We start from the raw sequence: 23,759 nt of genomic DNA, 5'->3' as shown, positions 1-23,759 counted from the left end.
GACAGCCATGAGATTCATTTCCACAAAGAATAGTTTTGCCCCAATGGGAATTACTCCAATGGGGGATCAAATGAATAAATATTATGACCGATGGAATTTTTCACAAGAATATAGAAGAGATTTGAAAAACACTTCATGGCAATAAACTTCGACGTTTATTGCACCCAAACAACTTTAGGGAGATGACAGTTTTCTATTGTGTCTGAAAGGACATGGCGCTATGATAAGTGGAAGACTTTAACGTAACCACGCATTCTCTGTGCTACTTTTGATTTTTCAGTTTAACTTAGAATTAACTTCCGTTTCTCTAGACGACACGCGAGATGTCTTACCCGTTACTAACACTCGCAACATCAGGTGCCTTGCGCTCTCGTAGGAACTGCAGAAGTTCCATTGCAAATAAAATTACTCTGCTGGGAGTTAAACATGTACCAAATTTTATTCGTTATGAATTTATTTGCAGTCTAATTGTCTAACTCGTGGTTGTGACACAGGGTCACCAATGGATTTCTCCCCATATATAGGTTCCTCAGATCACAGTTAGAAATCACCTGGTGGCTGGCCCTTTGAGCGAAAACAATGGCTCTATTTCCGATTTTCCTATTGCTAGCTGCAGTCCCGACGCGGGGAACCCAAGGAACACTGTGTAAACGTCGAGCAAAACACAGTTTACCTGCTCTTTCTGAGGACGGAGACATCATTTTGGGTGGAATATTTACTGTGCATTTAGAAGCGATTCAGAACCTTCCTTCATTCACCATCACTCCACCTGAATCAGAGTGCCGAAAGTAAGTTTAGTTTTGTCGTGAACAATAATCGTTGCATATTCCGTACAATTTGCAAGACCATCACCAATCCGATATACGATGCCGGATTAAGTGGTTTATTATCATTCAGTGAGTCGAATAGGATGATATTTGGCCTACAGTCCAATTAGTTTTAGATGATTTGATTCAGAAATTGATTTTTTCAGAAGGACCATCCTTCATTTATTAAACATTTATTCACTTTGTGCGGCAGCGTCTGTGATATTGGAACTTGTGGAGTAGGTTTATGCGTCTATCTGTAATTTTAACTTGAATAAGGATTGCAGGGCCAAAATGGAAAATGTCCATCACGTTCATACCGCTCAGTTTAAGGTGGAATAGCGGCCTTTTTAGGGCGTTAGATCTTGAAATACGTTGAAACAAAAAAAACCACTGGTGTTTGCAAAGCTGCTACCAATCATTAAATATTTACGTTGGCAGTTTTGTCACTTTGTCAATAGACTAAGTTTTAAAGCATGTATTTCTCCCCTTTGACCTGTCTGTGGAAACGTTGCTAGGCATTTTTGAAATTATTTGAAGTAATCTCGGTTCAATTACACGGTGTGTAGACCCCGTCGAAATAATGTTGCACTTGATTTATACAGTTTCTCCTTTGTCTTCCTGACGTGTGCTAAACTAGTGCTTAAGAGCTGCATAACTCTAGGTGCGCTAAGTTGCGGTGGCACTTATTATAATCAAATCTTATCACTGGAATTTACGTACTTGTTCAATCTGGTGACAAGAGTTCAACATCAATTTGTATTAACAAAAGATAATCAAAATAATTCTAATTTAACCAATGACATTTTCATAACAGCACATTTTCAGATATATTTGTTTAATCCAGCGTTAAATCCCTCACGCGAATTCCAATTTGCGCTTGAATGGTGTTTCAGATATTATCTATCATTTTAAAAACATTTTTAAAAAATCTAAAAGTCGTCACTTCTTTTGCTAGAATTTTTTTTCTCACAAGTATGAAAATATCCTGCATTTATAATGTTCTGCAATGCCTGCGTTAATGTTCACACCTTTTCTGTATTGTGCAGTTTTCACTTATCAAGCTTCCGCTTGATGCTGACCATGATATATGCCATTGAGGAAATAAATCGCAATAAAAACTTGCTTCCGAATACTACTCTGGGATATAAAATCTATGATGATTGCTCGTCGTCCGCGGTTGCGTCCAAAGCTGCGCTCGCTCTGGTCACCAGTGAAGAACAACAAATGAATTTCACTCAATGTGAAGCTTCCAACGTAGCGGCCATTGTTGGCTGTGACATCTCCACATCTTCAATCGTGGCGGGAAGGGTAGTCGGACCTTTTGGCATTCCCATGGTAATGTATCATATTACCTGACTGCTTTCTTATTAGGCTGCATGATATTGGTCAGTTTGCGATGGTCGAACAAACGAGGAAGCAAAATCGTAGGTTAGAGACGTTTCTATGCTGTGTCATTTAACGCGCTCCCCGAATTGCTATGGCCACCAAGGGTATTTCAAATAGAGGAAAACAATTTCTCCCTTTCCGCACTGGGCAGGGCTGAGAAGCGCATAGTCCATATGGACTTCCAAAAGTCGATTGATGAAGTGACACATAAATATGATTGAGAAATTTGAATCTCGTGGGCTTACAAGGGCAGGAAAGGAGCTGAAAGATTGAAGACAGACGGTAGTGATTGTGTGTCAGAATGACCGGAAATATGGAATCCCTCAGAGGTCACTGTCACGTTCAGAACACAGTTTCAATGCTTGCGAGTGAAGCGAAGCTCGGGCACTTCAATGTGCGTGGGACATTAAGCTTCAGGATGAGTTCCACGGACTTGTGAAGTGGGAAGGCACAGTGAAAAAAACGACATTGCATACAAAGTAGCACCAAGTGTGAGGCCATGGGATTCGGTAGGAGGAATGAAGAAAGAAATCTAAGTCAGTGGTGCAATCACGTGTACATGACAGCCTAACGGAGAAGTCTTTGAATGTGGCGGGACAGGGTTGAGATGACTGACTTATAGGAGGCAGCCAAGGTGGATTGGCCAAGCTAAATTGTCTGTGGTGTCCGGGAATGCGCAAATTAGGTGAATTAACGATGATAAATGCAGGGTTACCGGGATAAGGTGGGGTGGTGGGTCTGGGTGACTCGATAGGCCGAATGGCCTTTATCTGCGCTGAAGGGATTCTATTATTCTATCCTGTTAGTGGAAGGATACCGTATCGCTTTACCGGAATGATATCAATGGTGAATTACAATTACCAAGACAGACGAGATGCAGAGGGATTATTCTCCCTAAAGCAGGGCAGGTAAGAGATTGAATGCTAATGAAGCAAATGTTATAGTAGGTGATCAAGAAGAAAGCAGCAAATTTGACATAAAACAGGCGAAGAAGGGAAAGCGAGAAGTCATGGTAAGGATTGCTTTTCAAACTGACGAAGTGTTTCCAGCATCTTCCATTGCGGTCAGTTTTCTTATCACTGCTCTTCGTAATCTATAAACAAAATAAAACTTTGTCATCAGGACTTAATTTCGAATCTTGTACAACCGAGTGCGTCCACATATTCAAATGTTTGACGGAGCTATAAAATTGAGAGGTTGCCTTAAAACTGACGGGGAATGGGAGAAAGTGAGGACTGCAGATGCTGGAGATCAGTGTCGACAGGGTGGTGCTGGAAAAACACAGCAGGTCAGGCGGCATCCGAGGAGCAGGAGAATCGACGTTTCGGGCATAAGCCCTTCATCAGGAATAAGGAATGACGGGGAATGGTGCATTATAGGAGGAGGCAAAAACAATGACTGCAGATGCTGGAAACCAGATTCTGGATTAGTGGTGCTGGAAGAGCACAGCAGTTCAGGCAGCATCCAAAGTGCAGCGAAATCGACGTTTCGGGCAAAAGCCCTTCATCGGGAATAAAGGCAGTGAGCCTGAAGCGTGGAGAGATAAGCTAGAGGAGGGTGGGGGTCGATTTCGCTGCACCTTGGATGCTGCCTGAACTGCTGTGCTCTTCCAGCACCACTAATCCAGAATCATTATAGGAGGGATCTAATACTGTAAAACAATGATATTGTCTCAAAAGGGCGTTAAGCTGAGGGTAAATTGAAAGAGTTAAAGAAGGGTTGCCTACTTTCGGTTAGAAGTTGTTTTAGTTGAAAAAGAAAAGTTATGGGCAGAACTAAAACAATACAGATGCAGGATAAAGACAGGAAACAGCTGGGCCATGCAATCAACATCCATAAAAGCAACATCTGATGAATGGGAAGTGAGTAAACCAACATTGGGAAATCTGGTGAGCATAAATGATCAGATTCAGGATACGGAGCATGGGAAACACAGCTGAGAACTGCGGGATTTTTTTTTTGCAGAGTTGAGTCTGAGACTGTGAAGCCCGGCTGCCCTTGTAGTCGATCAAATCCTTTGTAATTTGCACCTAGTGGTTTGTCAAGTTAAATAACAACATTTATAAGATGATGATTACGTCCCAGTTGGAGGACTTTGTTCAATTCTGAGCATCACAATTTAGGAATATTGTCAAGAATTTGGAGGGGACGCTAGGGAGTGTGGCTTTAATAATGTGGATATAATAGGGACTGTGGGGCTGTTCTTAGACCAGAAAAGACGGATAGGAGAATACAGCGACAGTAAATGGGAAAAACCTTCCAGTGACAGGAGGGTGGATACCCAAAAGGTGGTTCACAAGAGGACGAGAAACATACGAAGAATTGCTTTCCTTACAGAGAGTTGTTGTGAATCGGAATGGACGGTCTATGAAGCAGATTAAATAGCACTTTCAAAGGGAGAGCGGTAGACGATCGATGGACTGGATGGCCTGATTGAGTGCTGTATCATGCTGTGATGTAATTGACAATTTTGCCGTATGTACGTAGTCGCAGGGACGAGCAGTGAAAAAAAACATTGTTAGTCAAAGATTGTTTCATAAATTCCTATTGTATGAACCATAATCCTACAAATTAGTGGCAATTTGCAATTTGCCGAGAAGCTTGCAATAACGCAGATTTCGTTCGTAACTAACTCGTGCTGGGTGAACACGTTCCTAGTACACAGCGTTAAAATCTATTCGTTTTTTGTGCAATTTCCTTCGTACAGGTCAGCTACTACTCGACATGTTCCTGTCTCAGCGATAAGCAAGAATATCCCACGTTTTTTAGAACGATACCAAGTGATAACTATCAATCGAAACTTCTCGCCGAATTGGTGAAAACCTTCGGCTGGAAATGGATTGGCACAATTAGAAGTAACATCGATTACGGTAATTTTGGAATGCAAGCATTCGTCGAACAGGTCCGTAAAATCGGTGTTTGCATCGCCTACTCTGAATCCTTTTACAGGACCGACCCAGCGGAGAAAATCAGCAAAATAGTGCAGGTGATCAAACAGGCCACCACTAAAGTCGTGGTAGCTTTTGTTGATACTGGAGATATGCGAGTTTTACTTCAGGAAATTTGGCGTCAAAACGTAACAGGCATACAGTGGATTGGGAGTGAAGGATGGGTTACGGAACAATTACTCCCGCCTGAAGAAAGTGCAAGATTTCTGACTGGGACAATCGGCGTAGCAACCCCGAGAACAGAGATAGCTGAGCTCAGAGATTATCTCCTTAAAGTGCATCCCTCTAAATTTGGTGGGAGCATTTTGGTGAAGGAGTTTTGGGAGGAGGTATTTGCGTGCAATTTGACAAAGCACAGCAGTGTTGCATTTCGACTGCGGCAGTGCACCGGAATGGAACAGTTGGATGGATTAGAAAATGCTTACCTTCCAGCGATAATGGACGGAAGTTCCCACCATGTGTACAAAGCGGTCTATGCTGTCGCTCATGCACTTGACGAAATGCTAAGCTGTGAAGACGGCTATGGTCCATTTCGGAATAATACATGTGCTCACATTTCAAACTTTGAACCCTGGCAGGTAAGAAAACGCGTGCACTTCATTTTAATTCGATCCCTTTGAGTCAGTGCTCGGAACAGAGAGACTGTATTGTAAATCTGAAGGGGTTATTATTCCCAGCATGAGTAAATAAACAGTCAACAGGCAAACTTTATTGATTTATTTCATGGTGCTGACTAACCATTCCAGTCATAAGAAAATAGGAATAAAATGAATGTATGTATTGTCTATGTTGATGGTAACGGGAATGACACTGGATTATTTATCCAAAGGTCTAACTAAGCTTTGGAGACATGTGTTTGAATCAATTAATAAACCTGAAATTAAAAACTAATCTAATGGTGAGTGTGAAAACATTCATGAAAGCTGGCATTGTCCAACAGATCTGGCAACATCAATGGAGAGAAAGTAGAGCTAATAATTCGGATCCACTGATCCTTCTTCAGAACTGTTCTTTGCTGAGTTTTTCCAGCAATTTCCGTTCTTGGCTCTGATTTCCAGCAGCTGAAAATGTGTTGCCGGAAAAGCGCAGCAGGTCAGGTAGCATTCAAGGAACAAGGAAATGAGGAATCTGGAGAAATCTGAATTCATCCCTAAGGGATGAATTCAGATTTCTCCAGTTTCCTCATTTCCCCTCCCCCCACCTTGTCTCAGTCAAATCCCTGGAACTCAGCACCGCCTTCCTTACCTGCAATCTTCTTCCTGACCTCTCCGCCCCCACCCCACTCAGGCCTATCACCTTCACCTTGACCTCCTTCGATCGATCGCATCTCCATCGCCCCTCCCCCAAGTCCCTCCTCCCTACCTTTTATCTTAGCCTGGCTGGACACACTTTTCTCATTCCTGAAGAAGGGCTTATGCCCGAAACATCGAATCTCCTGCTCCTTGGATGCTGCCTGACCTGCTGCGCTTTTCCAGCAACACATTTTCAGCTCTGATCTCCAGCATCTGCAGACCTCACTTTCTCCTCTGATTTCCAGCAACCATACTTCTTTGCGATTATGTTTTTTTCCCCCACAAAAACATTGTAACTTGCTGTTAAAACGCATCCGGTTTGATCGCTTCTGTTAGAGAAATCTACCATCCTTACCTGGTCTGACCTAATAGTGAATCCAGGCCATCAAGCCGGCCTCGCAAGCTGTTAGGACTGGTGACAAATCTGGCCTTGCCAGTGATGCCTGCGTCTCATGTAGGAATCATTACAACTCACATGCCTTGTATTGTTCCTCTGCAGCTACTCCATTACCTCCACACAGTAAATTTCACAACTCGGACTGGAGAAATCGTGCATTTTGATAGAAATGGTGATCCGATCCCTACGTACGAAATAATTAACTTGAAAAAGAATTTGGAGGGTGCTCTTGAAATTGTAAACATTGGTTATTACGATGGTTCGGCACCATTAGGATATCGGCTTCTCTTGAATATGGACGAAATCTTGTGGAGTAGTATTGGTAACATGGTATGTTCCCTACAACATTTCTCGAGGAAGGATAGGGTATGGGGGTTACAAGATGAAGGACAATTGCCAGAGCGATTTTATTAATTCTCCGACTCTGAGGAATTTATTGCCCATCCCAAATTGCCGTTAAATAAAAATGGATCGTTTTCTGGGCATATTCAGAGGGCAATCCCCTGTCTTACAAATTATGTTTCCTTTCTCCGTACCATTGTTTTTGTAGAACTTAAAACAGCCTAATTTTATCCATATGGTCCAAATATAAAACGCCCAATTCATTATTCAAGTCCATTTCAGATTTTCCACTTCCAATTCCGTCTTCTGAAAATTTTTCGACGAGTTCCTCAACATATCTCTAATTTTGCATCAAAAGGGCTTTGTGGTGTTGTATCACCTGTAGACGCTGTATAAATGTGCGGTGTTATTGCTAATCTTTGCGCCCCGAAATGAGAACATTTCTGAGTGAACTGGCGGTCTCTGCTGTGGACCTGACTGGATTCATTACGAAAATAGAAAGGGTGCTTTCAATATTTGTGGAGACGGAATGAGGTACGTTTTCCACAAGTTGTTGCTGATTACAAGGAAGCAAGATTGTTTAACCAATTTTTAAAGCGCATTGTTGTTTCTTCAGCATTTTCTCTCTGTATTGGGACATCAGAGACCGCTGAGAGGTGATAATTTATTACTATTTCATTGTGCATTGGTCAATTAGTAACACAATAGCACAGAAAATTGACCGTCATTCGGAAAAAAGAAAGTTTGATTAAAGGTCATAGTTATGCGTCTCATTAGAGAGAGATGGCTGCTGGTGATTTAACCTGAGGCGAGGGAAGAGGTTGAGAAGGCTGCACGGGCTACCTGAGCTGGGAGCGGGAATTGAACCTACACTGCTGGAGTTACTCGCTAACTGAGCTAGTCGACCCCCTGTTAGTTCAGCATCTCAGCAACAGTGAAGAACATGATGCACATTTCAATATAATGAAAGAATGGCCATGCGTTTATGAAATATCTTGCATTATTTGTTTGTCACTGAGATGCGCCTGATATATAATTTTACTGAGTCATTGAGGATGGCGGTGGAGGTTTGGGGGCAAATAAACTGTCCGGAAATAGCTGTCTCTGAATTACTGGGTGAAAGAATGTAGGGTAAGAAGAGACTCGTCCATTATACCTACCAGCATGGAACTGATGGACCGAATGCAGTATAGGTAGCAGCTTTCTGTGGTATACTCTATGGAATGGCCATGCCAAAATATTTTTCTACATATAACTACAGCAACGATCGGCTGCGAATATTTTCTTATTTGTCATGAATTATCGCATTTAACAGATTTGGATGAAATCAGCATTGTTTCCTTTTGCTTTAGATTCCAAGTGCCCTCTGTTCAGAACCTTGTCCTCCCGGAACAAGAAAGGTCAGCAGGAAGGGTCAGCCAATATGTTGTTTTGACTGCGCAGAGTGCGCCGATGGTGAGATTAGCAACACCACAGGCAAGTACAAACATGGGGCCGAATACGATGTTATCGTGTGTCCATAATCAATCTCATTGTTTTTATTTAATGATTACATCATTCTTTCAGATTCCACTGATTGTATGAAATGCCCTTTGGAATACTGGTCCAATAATCAAAAAGATCGATGTGTTCCCAAAAGGATTGAATTTCTTTCCTTCCAAGAGGTTCTGGGCTATGTCTTAGTGGCACTTGCGTTAGTGGGCGTGTGCCTCGCACTGGGTACAGCTGCTGTATTCTTCCAGTATCGGGAAACTCCTATCGTTCGAGCGAACAATTCGGAGCTGAGCTTCCTCCTTCTCTTTGCACTAACGCTTTGCTTCCTGTGCTCACTTACCTTCATTGGGAAACCGACCGGATGGTCCTGCATGTTGCGGCGGACTGCGTTTGGAATTGTATTTGTTCTCTGTATTTCCTGTATTTTGGGGAAAACTATTCTTGTTGTGGTCGCTTTTAAAGCAACTCTTCCCAACAACAACTTGATGAACTGGTTTGGACCCATGCAGCAACGGTTAGGCGTGTTCATCCTCACATTTCTTCAAGGTTTAGTTTGCACAATCTGGCTCATTGTATCACCTCCTTATCCAGTGAAAAACACGACCTATTATAGAGATATAATTATTTTGGAATGTGAAGTGGGTTCTTTAAAAGCCTTTTATTTTGTATCCAGTTATATTGGTCTTCTCTGCATTGTATGCTTCCTGTTAGCTTTTCTTGCCCGGAAACTTCCAGACAATTTCAACGACGCGAAGTATATAACTTTCAGTATGCTGATCTTCTGTGCTGTTTGGATCACTTTCATTCCGGCTTATGTCAGCTCTCCTGGAAAGTACACGGTGGCTGTCGAAGTGTTTGCCATTTGGGCGTCAAGCTTTGGTTTACTTGTCTGCATTTTTGCTCCGAAATGTTACATTATCTTAGTGAAACCGGAGAATAACACAAAGAAAAACATGATGGGCAAAGGGTCTTCACAGTAACTCTGAGATTGTTGTTGTTCATTCAGTGTAGACGCTATTAATGCTTATTTAAATCTACTATTAAATATAGTCTTTTGACAATTTGATAGCTTGATTGTTCACAGGAGTCGCAGGTAGTTGGAGAGTGAAGAGTTTGGATGCTTTCCTTTATTGGTCAGAGTATTGAGTACAGGAGTTGGGAGGTCATGTTGCGGCTGTACAGGATATTGGTTAGGCCACTGTTGGAATATTGCGTGCGATTCTGGTCCCCTTCCTATTGGAAAGATGTTGTGAAACTTGAAAGGGTTCAGAAAAGATTTACAAGGATGTTGCCAGGGTTGCAGGATTTGAGCTACAGGGAGAGGTTGAATAGGCTGGGGCTGTTTTCCCTGGAGCTTAGGAGGCTGAGAGGTGACCTTATTGAGGTTTATAAAATCATGAGGGGCATAGATAGAGTAAATAGTCTTTTCCCTGGGGTGGGAGAGTCCAGAACTAGAGGGCATAGGTTTACAGTGAGAGGCAAAAGATATAAAAGAGACCTAAGGGGCAACTTCTTCACGCTGAGGATGGTACGTGTGTGGAATGAGCTGCCAGAAGAAGTAGTGGAGGCTGGTGCAATGGCAACATTTAAGAGGCATCTGGATGTGTATATGAATAGGAAGGGTTTGGAGGGATATGGACCAGATGCTGGCAGGTGGGACTAGATTGGGTTGGGATATCTGGTCGGCATGGTCGATTTGGCCCAAAGGGTCTGTTTCCATGCTGTACATCTTTATGACTCTATGACTCTCAGTGCAAATAGTAGAGATTGTCGACAGGTGGAGGTAACATTCTGTTCCAGCCAGTAAATGATTGCTATATATAAAAGCATTAATTGTAATAGGCGTTCTCGTCTGGCTCTCCATGCTTGCTGGGACTGATTTCACTTTAATCCCATCAACAGAGCAGTCTTCAGCTTTTCAGCTGCTTTCTATGTTGTAATGTTTCAAATTAGATTTCATCAAAATGTATTAAATTTGTCCTATAATGGTATAGAATCTGAATATTGATTAAACATTATACATATTTGTGCAAAGCTTTTGGTCTTGTACTCATCAAGACAAGTTGTGAGAAATACCATGGAAGGGAAATATAGTGTATGAGCAGAGAGTACAAATTGATTGGCAAATGAATTATGATTAATACAGACACTGCCTGGATAAGTTATTTCAGGAATGAAATGATAAAAATGGAAAAATGCCAGCAGAAGACAACTAAGTGGATAATTCAGGCAAAACAAATCAATTAAAGCACCATGGAGACCATGAGGTATATGAAGTAGTGAGTTAATATGAGCTGAGGTTAGAAACAGGGAAGAAGCGGTCACCCTAGTGGAGTTTTTGACTAGTTCCAGAGATATGGAGGAAAGGATAGCAAAAATGATTCTGAATATGAGCGAGATTAACAGGGTAGTTGTTATGGAGTCTTTAACTTTCAAATATAGACTGGAAATACCATAGTTGGACTACTTTAGATGGGTCAGTTTTTGTCCAATGTGTGCAGGAGGAGTTCCTGACACAATATGTCAACAGGTCAACAAGGGGCGAGGCCCATATTGGATTTGGTACTGGGTCATGAACCCAGCCAGGTGTTAGATTTGGAGGTAGGTGAGCACTTTGGTGATAGTGACCACAATTCAATTATGTTTACTTTCAGGATAGAAAGGAATGGGTATATACCACAGGGCAAGAGTGATAGCTGAGGGAAAGGCAATTATGATGTGATTAGGCAAAATTTAGGATGCATAGGATAGTGGAGGAAACTGCAGGTGATGGGCATAATTGAAATGTGAGCTTATTCAAAGAACAGCTACTGTGTGTCCTTGATAAGATCATAAGACATAGGAGTGGAAGTAAGGCCATTCGGCCCATCGAGTCCACTCTGCCATTTAATCATGGCTGATGGGCATTTCAACTCCACTTACCTGCATTTTCCGTGTAGCCCTTAATTCCTTGGGGTATCAAGAATTTATCAATCTCGGCCTTGAAGCCATTTAGTGTCTCGGCCTCCACTGCACTCCGCAGCAATGAATTCCACAGGTCCACCACTCTCTGGCTGAAGAAATGTCTCCGCATTTCTGTTCTGAATTTACCCCCTCTAATTCTAAGGCTGTGCCCACAGGTCCTAGTCTCCTCGCCTATCGGAAACAATTTTTTAGCGTCCACCCTTTCCAAGCCATGTATTATCTTGTAAGTTTCTATTAGATCTCCCCTTAACCTTCTAAATTCCAATGAATACAATCCCAGGATCCTTAGCCGTTCCTTGTATGTTAGACCTGCCATTCCAGGGATCATCCGTGTGAATCTCCACTGGACACGCTCTAGTGCCAGTATGTCCCTCCAGAGGTGTGGGGCCCAAACCTGGACACAGTACTCCAAATGGGGCCTAACCAGAGCTTTATAAAGACTCAGGAGCACATCGCTGCTTTTATATTCCAACCCTCTTGAGATAAATGACAACATTGCACTCGCTTTCTTAATCACGGATTCAACCTGCATGTTTACCTTTAGAGAATCCTCGACTAGCACTCCCAGATCCCTTTGTACTTTGGCTTTATGAATTTTCTCACCACTTAGAAAGTAGTCCATGCTTGTATTCTTTTTTCCAAAGTGCAAGACCTCGCATTTGCTCACGTTGAATTTCAACAGCCATTTCTTGGATCACTCTCCCAAACTGTGTGGATCCTTCTGCAGCCTCCCCACTTCCTCAGTAATATCTGCCTGTCCACCTAACTTCGTATCATCGGCAAACTTTGCTAGAATGCCCCTAGTCCCTTCATCCTTATCAAAGGCCTTTTGGAAATCTAGATAGACTACATCCACTAGGTTTCCCTGGTCTAACCTACTTGTCACCTCTTCAAAGAATTCTAACAGGTTTGTCAGGCACGACCTCCCTTTACTAAATCCATGTTAACTTGTTCTAATCCGACCCTGCTCTTCCAAGAATTTAGAAACCTCATCCTTAACGATGGATTCTAGAATTTTACCAACAACCAAGGTTATGCTAATTGGCCTATAATTTTCCAACTTTTGTCTTGATCCTTTCTTCAACGAGGAGGTTACAACAGCGATCTCCCAATCATCCGGGACTTTCCCTGACTCCAGTGACTTTTGAAAGATCTCAACCAATGCCTCCGCTATTTCCTCAGCCACCTCCCTCAGAACTCTAGGAGGTAGCCCATCGGGGCCCGGAGATTTGTCAATTTTAAGACCTTTTAGCTTTTCTAGCACTATCTCTTTTGTAATGGCAACCATACTCAACTGAGCCCCCTGACTCCCTTTAATTGTTGGGATATGACTCATGTATTCCACTCTGAAGACTGACACAAAGTACTTATTAAGTTCTCCAGCCATTTTCTTATCTCCCATCACTAGCCTTCCAGCATCAATTTGAAGTGGCCCAATGTCTACTTTTGCCTGTCGTTTGTTTCTTATGTATTGAAAGAAACTTTTACTATCATTTCTAATATTACTGGTTAGCCTACCTTTCATATTTGATCCTCTCCTTCCATATTTCTCTCTTTGTTATCCTTTGTTTGTTTTTGTAGCCTTCCCAATCTTCTGATTTCCTAGTGCTCTTGGCCACTTTATAGGATCTCTCTTTTTCTTTGATACATTTCCTGACTTCCTTTGTCAGCCATGGCTGTCTAATCCCTCCCCGGATAATCTTTCTTTTCTTGGGGATGAACCTCTCTACAGTGTCCTCAATTATACCCACAAACTCCTGCCACTTTTGCACTACTGTCTTCCCCACTAGGCTCTGCTTCCATTCGATTTTTGTCAGTTCCTCTCTCATGTCCTCGTAATTACCTTTATTTAACAGTAATACCATTACATCTGATTTTGTCTTCTCTCATTCAAACTGCAGACTGAACTCTACCATATTATGATCGCTGCTTCCTAAGTGCTCCCTTACTTTAAGATCTTTTATAAGTCTGGTTCATTACATAGCACTAGGTCCAGAATAGCCTGCTTCCTTGTGGGCTCTATGGCAAGCTGTTCCAAAAAGCCATCCTGTAAGCATTCCATGAATTCCTTTCCTTTGGATCTAATGGCTACATTATTTACCCAGTCCACCTGCATATTGAAGTCCCCCATGATCACCGTGACCTTGCCTTTCAGACATGCCTTTTCTATTTCCCGGTACATGTTGTGCCCCTGGTCCTGACCACTGTTAGGAGGTCTGTACATAACTCCCATTATGTTTTTTTTGCCTTTGTGGTTCCTCAATTCCACCCACACGACTCCACATCATCTGACCCTATGTCGTTCAGTGCCATAGATTTAATTTTGTTCTTAACTAACAAGGCCACCCCACCCCTCTGCCCACCTCCCAGTCTTTTCGATAAGTTGTAAATCCTTGGATGTTTAACTGCCAGTCCTGAACCCCCTGCAACCATGTCTCTGTGATGCCTATCACATCATAATCATTCACGATGATCTGTGCCATTAGTTCATCTACTTTGTTATGAATGCTACGAGCATTCAGGTAAAGTGCCTTAATGCTAACATTCTTATCATTAGAGATATTGGAAGTCATAAGATATCCTGTTACCCTTCCTTTTTGTTGCATTCCTAGTCTGCCTCAAGCTTAAATCTACCTGCATACATGTTATCCTCCTGCTTATCTTTCCATTTAACTCCATACTCCCTGTTGCTTTCACTTTCCCTTTCCCCCCAACTCAGAAGTTTAAAGTCCTACTGACCACCCTATTTATCCTCTTCCCTAGAACATTGGTACCAGATCGGTTCAGGTGAACTGTCCCAACGGTACAGATCGCCCCGGTTCCAAAACTGATGCCAATGCCCCATGAAGTGGAATCCCTCTTTCCCACACCAATCCCTTAGCCACGTGTTTACTTCCTAAATTTCTTATCCGTATGCCAATTGGCACGTGGCTCAGGCAGTAATCCGGAGATTATGACCCTTGAGGACCTATACTTCAATTTCCTTCCTAGTGCTTGATAATCCCCAAACAGGTCCTCCACCCTAGCTTTCCCTATGTTGTTAGTCCCAACGTGGACAACAACAACTGGATCCTCCCCCTCCCGCTCCAATATCCTTTCAAGCCAGTCGGAGATGCCCCCGCACCCTGACACCGGGCAGGCAAGACTCCCGATCCAGCTTGCATAGGATACTATCAGTCCCCCTAATTATAGAATCCCCATAACAACTATTTGTCTTGTTGCTCCCCCCTCTTGAATGGCCTTCTGCACCATGGTGCCATGGTCAGCTGGCTCATCCTGTCCAGAGCCCTTTTCCTCATCCATACAGGGAGCAAGAATCTCATACCTGTTGGACAAGGTCAAGGGCTGAGGCTCCTGCACTCCTGAATTCAGGTTCCCCCTACCGGCCTCACTTACAGTCACACTCTGATGTCCCTGATCACTAACTGAATTCGAATTACTTAATCTCCCAGGTTTTTGTCATGTTCTAACTATGTTCTTGTCATGATTTGGTAGGGAGGAAGTGGTCAAGCAAGGGAGCCATAGTTTACTAAAGAAGTTGAATCTCCTGTCAAAAGGAAGGGGAAGTCTTATGTTAGGATGAGATATGAAGGCTCAGTAAGGGCACTTGAGAGTTACAATTTTGCCAGGAAAGACCTAAAGAGAGAGCTAAGAAATGCTGGGAAGGGATATGAGAAGTCATTGGCAGAAAGGATATAGGAAAACCGTAAAGCTTTCTGTGGGTATCTCAGAACTAAAAGGATAACTCGGAAAAGATTATGACCAATGAAGGATAGCAGTGGGAAATTGTGCATGGATTCCAAGGAGATAGGGGAAGCGCTGTTCACACTGGAAAAAGACAATGTTGTCGACAATACTGAAATACAGGCTATTAGACTAGATGGGATTGAGGTTCACAAGGTGGAGGTGTTAGCAATTCTGGAAAGTGTGAAAATAGATACCTGGACCGGGTGGGATTTTTTCCAGGATTCTCTGAGAAGCCAGGGAGGAGACTGCAGAGACTTTGGCTTTGATCTTCATCGTTGTCAACAGCAATAATGCCAGAAGACTAGAGGATAGCAAATATTGACCCCTTCTTCAAGAAGTGTAAGGAGACAATCCTAGTAATTATAGACCAGTGAACCGTAGACTACTTAGATGTGGGTAAAATGCTGGAAACGATTATAAGAGATAGGATTAATAAATATCTGGAGAGGAATAAGTTGAATATGGAGAGTCAACATGGTTTTGTGCATGGTAGGTCGTGCCTCACAAACCTTATTGAGTTATTTAACAAGGTGACCAAACAGGTGGATGAGGGTAAAGTGGTTGATGTGTTATATATGGATTTCAGTGAGGTGTTTGATAAGGTTGCCCACAGTAGGCTAGTGCACCAAAACCGGAGGCTTGGGATTGAGGGTGACTTAGCTGTTGGATCAGAAATTGGCTAACTGAAAGAAGCAGAGGGTGTTGGTTGATGGGAAATGTTTATCCTGGAATTCAGTTTTTAGTGGTATATGGCAAGGATTGTTATGGGGCCACTACTGTTTGTCATTTTTATAAATGACCTGGATGAGGGTGTAGAAGGATAGGATAGTAAATTTGCAGATGACACTGAAATCGGTGAAGTTGTGGATAATGCGGAAGGATGTTGCAGGTTACAGAGGGACATAGATAAGCTGAAGAGCTGTGCTTGGAGGTGGCAAATGGAGTTTAATGCAGAAAAAAGTGAGGTGATTCATTTTGAAAGGAGCAACAGGAATAAAGGGTATTGGGCTAATGGTAAGATTCTTGGTAGTTTAGGTGAGCAGAAAGATCTTAGTGACCATGTACACAGATCCCTGAAAGTTGCCACCCAGGTTGATGGGGCTGTTAAGAAGGCACATGGTATGTTAGCTTTTATTGGGTGGGGGTATTGAGTTTTGGAGCCATGAGGTCATGTTGCAGCTGAACAAAACTCTGGTGTGGCTGCACTTGAATTATTACAAAACATTCTGGTCATCGCATTAAAGGAAGATTTGGAAAGGGTGCAGAGAACCTTTACTAGGATGTTGCCTAGTATAGAGGGAAGGTCTTATGATGAAGGGCTGAGTGTCTTGAATCTATTTCCCTTCGAGAAAAGAAGGTTGAGAGTTGACTTAATTGAGACATATACGGTAATCTGAGGGTTAGACAGGATGGACAATGACTGCCTTTTTCCGCAGATGTTGATGGCTAGCATGAGGAGACATAGCTTAAAATTGAGGGATGATAGATATAGGACAGTTGTCAGAGGTAGTTTCTTTACTCAGAGAGTAGTAGGGGCATGGATCATCCTGCCTGGAGCAGTAGTAGATTTATCAACTTTATGGGCATTTAAATGGTCATTGGATAACCATATGGATGATAATAGGTTAGATGGGCTTCAGATTGGTTCCACAGGTCAGCACAACATCAAGGGCCAAGGACCTGTACTGCGCTGTAGTGTTCTATGGAGATGATGACTGGGTAGTATTATTGCAGTTAATCCGGAAACTGGTGACCTGGTTTGAATCCTGCCATGCCACATATATGAAATTAGTTACCTACTGACAACCAAACCTATTGCCGATTGTCAGGAAAACTCATCAGGCACACTGACACCCTTCAAGAAAGGAAATTGACCATCCTCACCTGATCTGGCCTACATGTGACTCCAGACCAATTGCAAGCGGTTGACTGTCAACTCTGAAATGGCCTTGCAAGCCACTCAGTTGTACCAATTGCTGTTTTAACAAAGAAATGAAACTGGTTAGGCCACTCAACAGAGACTGAGGCACTAAAGAAGGCAGCAGGCAGAAACAGCCATGTCCATACTTCAAAGTCTTCCTTACTAACTTCTGGGGGCTAGTATCAAAATTGGGAGGGCTGTCTCACAGACTAGTCAAACAAAAGCCTGACATAATCACACTCACCTTTCTAACCTGACAGTCAATGTCCCAGACACTGCTATCACTGTACTTGGATATGCTCTGTCCCACTGGCAGAGGTGACGGCGCAATGACATGCAGTGTGGAGGGAATTGTTCTGGCAGTCCTCAACATTGACTATGGACCCCATGAAGTCTCATTTCTTCATGGGTAAGAAAACCACCTGCTAATTGTCATTTACCATCCTCCCTCACCTGATGAAACAGCACTCCTACATGTTGAACATCACTTGAAGGAAACAGCAAGGGTGACAACGTTGCAAAATGTCCTCTGTGTGCCAGATTTAACTATCAACAAATAACTGTGGCTTAGCAGCAGCATTACTAATTGAGCTGGTCAGGTCCTAAAGAGTCCATGGGATGGCACCTGGTGAGGGAACCAACAAGAGGGAAAAACACATTTGATCTCATTCTTACCAGTCTGCCAGCTGCAGATATATCAATCCATGACAGTATTACTAATAGCAACCACGACACACTCCTTATGGAGATGAAATCCCACCACCACATTAAAAATATCATCCATCATGTATGACCCAATCAACTTGCTAAATGGCATAGATTTTGAACAGATTCAGCAACTCTACACTAGGCATACATAAGACATTGTGGCCATCAACTGCAAAGGAATTGTACTCCAGCACAATTAGCAGACTCATGGCTGAGCATACCGCCACCTCAACCATTACCATTGAACCCCAAAAGCAACCTTGTTTCAATAGAGCATGCAGGAGGGCATGCCAGGAGCAGCACATGACATACCTAAAAATGAGCTGTGAAACTGGTGAAGCTATCAAACAGGACTTCTTGCATGACAAACATAACACAACCAACAGACCAGATATAAGCTTTGCAGTCCTGCCACATCCAGTTGTGAAAGATAGTGGACAATTAAACAACTCACTGGAAGAGGAGGTTGCACAAATATCCCTACCTTCAATGATGGAAGAGCCCAACACATCAGTGCAAAAGATAAAGCTGAAGCATTGAGTAGGTGCTCCAATTTAGCTTCCTCCAGTGGGCCCCAGCATCACACATTAGGTCCACAGCCAATTCAATTCACTCCATGTGATATAAGGAAACAGTTGGAGGCATTAGATACTGCAAAGGCTATGGGCCTATAACAACATTTCAGCAATCGTATTGAGGGCTTGAGCTCCACATCTTGCCATACCCCTAGCTAAGTTGTTCTAAAACAGTTACAACACTGGCATTTATGCAACAATGTATCAATTTTCCCAGAAATATCCTGTACATTAAAACCAGGGCAAATCCAACTTGGACAGTTACCACTCCGTCAGTGTCCTCTTGATCATTAGTAAAGTGACAGCATTGTCAACAGTGCTATCAAGCAGTACCAGCTCAACAATAATCTGCTCAATGATGCCCGGTTTGGATTCCACCAGGGCTACTAAGCCCTTGACCTCATTACAGCCTTGGTTCAAGCACGAATAAAAGAGCTGAATTCTAGCAATGTGGTGACAGTGACAGCCCTTGACATCAAGACCACATTCAATTAAATATAGCATTAATATGTTCCACCAAAACTGGAATTAATGAGTATCAGAAGGCAAACTCTCCACTGGTTGGAGTCATACCTAGTACATAGGAAGATTGCTGTGGTTGTTGGAGGTCAGTCATCTTATCTCCAGAAAATCTCTGCAGGAGCTCCTCAGAGTAGTATGCTGGCCCAACCATCTTCAGCTACAATGGCTGTTCATCGATGAGTGCACAAGGTTCAGCACCATTCATGACTCAGTAGATGAAGAAGCAGTCCATGTTCAAATGCAACAAAATCTTGAAAATATTCAGGCTTGGACTTGCAAGTGGCAATTAACATTCATGCTAGGCAATGAATATCTCCAATGTGACACAATCTAATCACCACCCCTTAACATTTAATAGTGTTACCATCACTGAATCCCCCACTATCAATATCTTTGGGGTTACTTTTTTTTACCAGAAACTCAACTGGATTTGCTACATAAACACCATGGCTACATGAGCAGGTCAGGGGCTAGGAATGTTTCAGTGAGTAACCTACCTCCTGACTCCCCAAAGCCTGTCCACCATCTAGAGGGCACAAGTAACAGAGAAGCAGCGACGGTTAAAAAAAGAAGTTCCATGCTTCAACAGAGGTCTTGCCTGAACTTTCTCTCTGAAATCTCTCCTGCCTTGTGTAAGCTGGTAATCCAAGGTAGAAATCAGGACAATTTTCTGGCTGTAACAGGCTGCTCATTCTTTGAGGTATTTTAGGTGTTGGAGGTGATTTCCTCGAATTCCATGAGCAGCAATTACTGTTTTGTATGCTGTTGCATTGTTTTGGAACTTTGGAGGAATAAAAAGGCAAAACAATAGCACTTTTAAAAGGGAGAGGAACAGACAAAGGAAGTACATGGTGAGGTCAGTGCAGGAGAGAGAGAGAAAAACTCACACTGTTAACTGACACAGCAGTGAACCTACACAGTTAGTGCCTTTGCTGTTTGAATTCATGTATTGTTGGACATCAGAGTGTGTCTGGGAAAATTAACAAACAGTGAAATTCACAGTTAATCTTGGAGGAACCTTTTTGGGAGAGGTCACAGCACAGAAACAGATAAGTTAATATTTTAAGTATGGTCTTTCAGTAAATATGCAGTAGTGTGTCGAGTGGATTCTTTCTTGATTATATGTTATATTGAGATATGTCTTTTGATTAATCTTAAAAATATAAGGCATAAGTAATAATTTAACCTGGAGTAGTGTTTTGTAGAGGAATAATTTTCTGGGACTGTAGATTGAAAGAAGCATAAATTGTCTTTAGTAGAGTGGTATGCTCTTCTTGTCAGATGTGGGAGTTTAGGGAGAAGTTACGTGTTACTGAGGATTATATCTGTAATAAATGCTGTTGGTTGTGAATCCTATCAGAACCAATGGATCGGTTGGAGAGACAGTTAGAGGTAATGAGGAATTTATAAGAGCAAGAGGATGTGATGAATGGCATTTATAGGAAGCGGGAAATGTTGCAAATGGGTTAACTCCAAGAAAGGTTAGAGAGGTAGGCAGGAGTCTTCTGGGCTATCCCCATTTCAAACAAGTGTACTGTTCTGGAAAATGTAAGGGATGATGGATTGTTAGGGGAATATAGTACATGCAGTCAAGTTTCTCGTAGTGAGACTGGTTCTAATGCAATGAGGGGTACGACAGATTCCAAGAGATCGATTGTGTTAGGGGACTCTCTAGTCCAAGGTACAGACAGATGGTTCTGTCACCAGCAGCAAAAAATAAGAATGGTGTGTTGCTTCCCTGGGGCCAGGATCAAGGATGTCTCAGACAGAATGCAGAATGTTCTCAAGAGGGAGAGTGGCCCGCGAAGGTCATTGTACAAATTGGAACCAATGACATAGGAAGGGAAAAGGTTGCAATTCAGAAGGGAGATTACAGAGAGTTAGGCAGGAATTTAAAAAGGATTCCTTCAAGAGAGGTAATACCTGGATTACTCCCCGTGCTATGAGCTAGTGAGGGCAGAAATAGGAGGATAGAGCAGATGAATGCATGTGTATGGGAGAAGGATTCATATTTTTGGATCATTGGAATCTCTTTTGGGGTAGAATTGAATTGTACAAGAAGGACGGATTGCACCTAAATTGGAAGGGGACTAATATACTGGCAAGGCGATTTGCTAGAGCTGCTTGGGAGGATTTAAAATAGTTAAGGTGGAAGTTGGCGGGTGGGGGGATGGTGGCGGCAAGGATATAGTGAAGAGAGAGATCAATCTGAGACTGGCACAGTTCAGAACAGAAGGGAGTCAAACAGTTGGAGCAGGCAGAGACATAGCAGAGAACAAGGTAGGACTGATAAATTCAACTGCATTTATTTCAATGCAAGGGGCCTAACAGGGAAGGCAGATGAACTCATGGTTTAGTTAGGAACATGGGACTGGGATGTAATAGCAATTACAGAACATAGCTTAGGATGGACAGGACTGGAAGCTTAATGTTCCAAGATACAAATGCTACAGGAAGGACAGAAAGGGAGGCAAGAGAGGAGGGGGAGTGGCATTTTTGATAAGGGATAACATTAAAGCTGTACTGAGGGAGGATATTCCCAGAAAAATATCCAGAGAAGTTATTTGGGTGGAATTGAGAAATAAGAAAGGGATGATCACTTTATTGGGATTGTATTATAGACCCCTAATAGTCGAAGGAAAATTGAGAAACAAATTTGTAAAGAGATCTCAGTTATCTGTAAGAATACTAGGGTGGTTATGGTAGGGGATTTTAACTTTCCAAACATCGACTGGGACTGCCATGGTATTAAGGGTTTAGATGGAGAGGAATATGTTAAGTGTGTAAAAGAAAATGTTTTGATTCAGGATGTGGATGTACCCATTACAGAAGGTGCAAAACTTGACCTACTTTTGGGAAATAAGACACGACAGGTGACTGAGGTGTCAGTGGGGAAGCACTTTGGGGGTCAGTGACCATAATTCTATTAATTTTAAAATAGTGATGGAAAAGGATAGACCAGATCTAAAAGTTGAAGTTCTAAATTGGAGAAAGGCGAATTTTTATGGCATTGGGCAAGAAATTTCCAAAGCTGATTGCGGGCAGGTGTTTGCAGTTAAGGGGACAGCTGGAAAATGGGAAGCCTTCAGAAATGAGATAATGAGAATCCAGAGACAGTGTATTCCTGTTAGGTTGAAAGGGAAGGCTGGTAGTTATAGGGAATGCTGGATGATGAAAGAAATTGAGGTATAAACAATGACTGCAGATGCTGGAAACAAGATTCTGGATTAGTGGTGCTGGAAGAGCACAGCAGTTCAGGCAGATTCCAATGAGCAGTAAAATTGACGTTTCGGGCAAAAACCCTTCATCAGACATACAGGCAGAGAGCCTGAAGCATGGAGAGATAAGTGAGAGGAGGGTGGTGGTGGGTGCAGAGCACAATCGGTGAGTGGGGGAGGGGATGAAGGTGATAGGTCGGGGGGGAGGGTGGAGTGGACAGGTGGAAAAGAAGATAGGCAGGTAGGACAAGTCATGGGGACAATGCTGAGCTGGAAGTTTGGAACTGGGGTGAGGTGGGGGAAGGGGAAATGGGGAAACTGTTGAAGTCCACATTGATGCCTTGGGGTTGAAGTGTACCGAGGTGGATGATGAGGTGTTCTTTCTCCAGGCATTTGGTGGTGAGGGAGCAGCGGTGAAGGAGGCCCAGGACCTCCATGCCCTTGGCAGAGTGGGAGGGAGAGTTGAAATGTTGGGCAAACAGGGCGGTGTGGTTGATTGGTGTGGGTGTCCCAGAGATGTTCCCTGAAGCGCTCTGCTAGGAGGCATCCAGTCTCCCCAATGTAGAGGAGACTGCATCGGGAGCAATGGATACAATAAATGATATTGGTGGATGTGCAGGTAAAACTTTGATGGATGTGGAAGGCTCCTTTAGGGCCTTGGATGGAGGTGAGGGAGGAGGTGTGGGCACAGATTTTAGCAATTCCTGCGATGGCAGGGGAAGGTGCCAGAATGGGAGGGTGGGTTGAAGGGGGCCATGGACCTGACCAGGTAATCACGGAGGGAACACTCTTTGCGGAAGGCAGAAAAGGGTGAGGAGGGAACTATCTCCCTGGTGGTGGGGTCTGTTTGGAGGTGGCGGAAATGTCGGCAGATGATTTGGTTTATGCGAAGGTTAGTAGGGTGGAAGGTGAGTATCAGGGGCATTCTGTCCTTGTTACTGTTGGAGGGGTGGGGTCTGAGGGCGGAGGTGCGGAATGTGGACGAGATGCGTTGGAGGGCATCTTTAACCACGTGGGAAGGGAAATTGCAGTCTCTGAAGAAGGAGGCCATCTGGTGTGTTCTGTGGTAGAACTGGTCCTCCTGGGAGCAGATACGGCAGAGGCGGAGGAATTGGGAATATGGGATGGCATTTTTTTCAGGAGGTATGGTGGGAAGAGGTGTAATCCAGGTAGCTGTGGGAGTCGGTGGGTTTGTAAAAGTTGTCGGTATCAAGTCGGTCATCATTAATGGAGATGGAGAGATCTAGGAAGGGGAGGGAGGTGTCACAGATGGTCCAGGTAAATTTAAGGTGGAATGTGTTGGTGAAGTTGATGAATTGCTCAACCTCCTTGCAAGAGCACAAGGTGGCGTCAATGCAGTCATCAATGTCGCGGAGGAAGAGGTGGGGAGTGGTGCCGGTGTAATTACGGAAGATCAACTGTTCTACGTAGTCAAC

The 23,759-nt window shown here is 43.1% G+C and overlaps 1 protein-coding gene across 1 annotated transcript; it reads left to right on the top strand.

Annotated features, from left to right (window-relative positions):
• Positions 1-733: 733 nt before the first annotated feature.
• On the top strand, positions 734-9,648 carry LOC132821467 (extracellular calcium-sensing receptor-like). The gene is made up of 6 exons (XM_060834058.1): positions 734-788; positions 1,856-2,144; positions 4,903-5,721; positions 6,935-7,162; positions 8,527-8,650; positions 8,741-9,648. Exons 2-6 carry the CDS (start codon positions 1,881-1,883, stop codon positions 9,646-9,648), a joined length of 2,343 nt encoding a protein of 780 aa, XP_060690041.1. The 5' UTR covers positions 734-788; positions 1,856-1,880.
• Positions 9,649-23,759: the final 14,111 nt, after the last annotated feature.

This window comes from Hemiscyllium ocellatum, chromosome 13, assembly GCF_020745735.1.
Source record: "Hemiscyllium ocellatum isolate sHemOce1 chromosome 13, sHemOce1.pat.X.cur, whole genome shotgun sequence".
Lineage (NCBI taxonomy): Eukaryota > Metazoa > Chordata > Chondrichthyes > Orectolobiformes > Hemiscylliidae > Hemiscyllium > Hemiscyllium ocellatum.
Note: the sequence above shows the minus strand (reverse complement) of the source record. Positions and strands in the feature narration are given on the sequence as shown.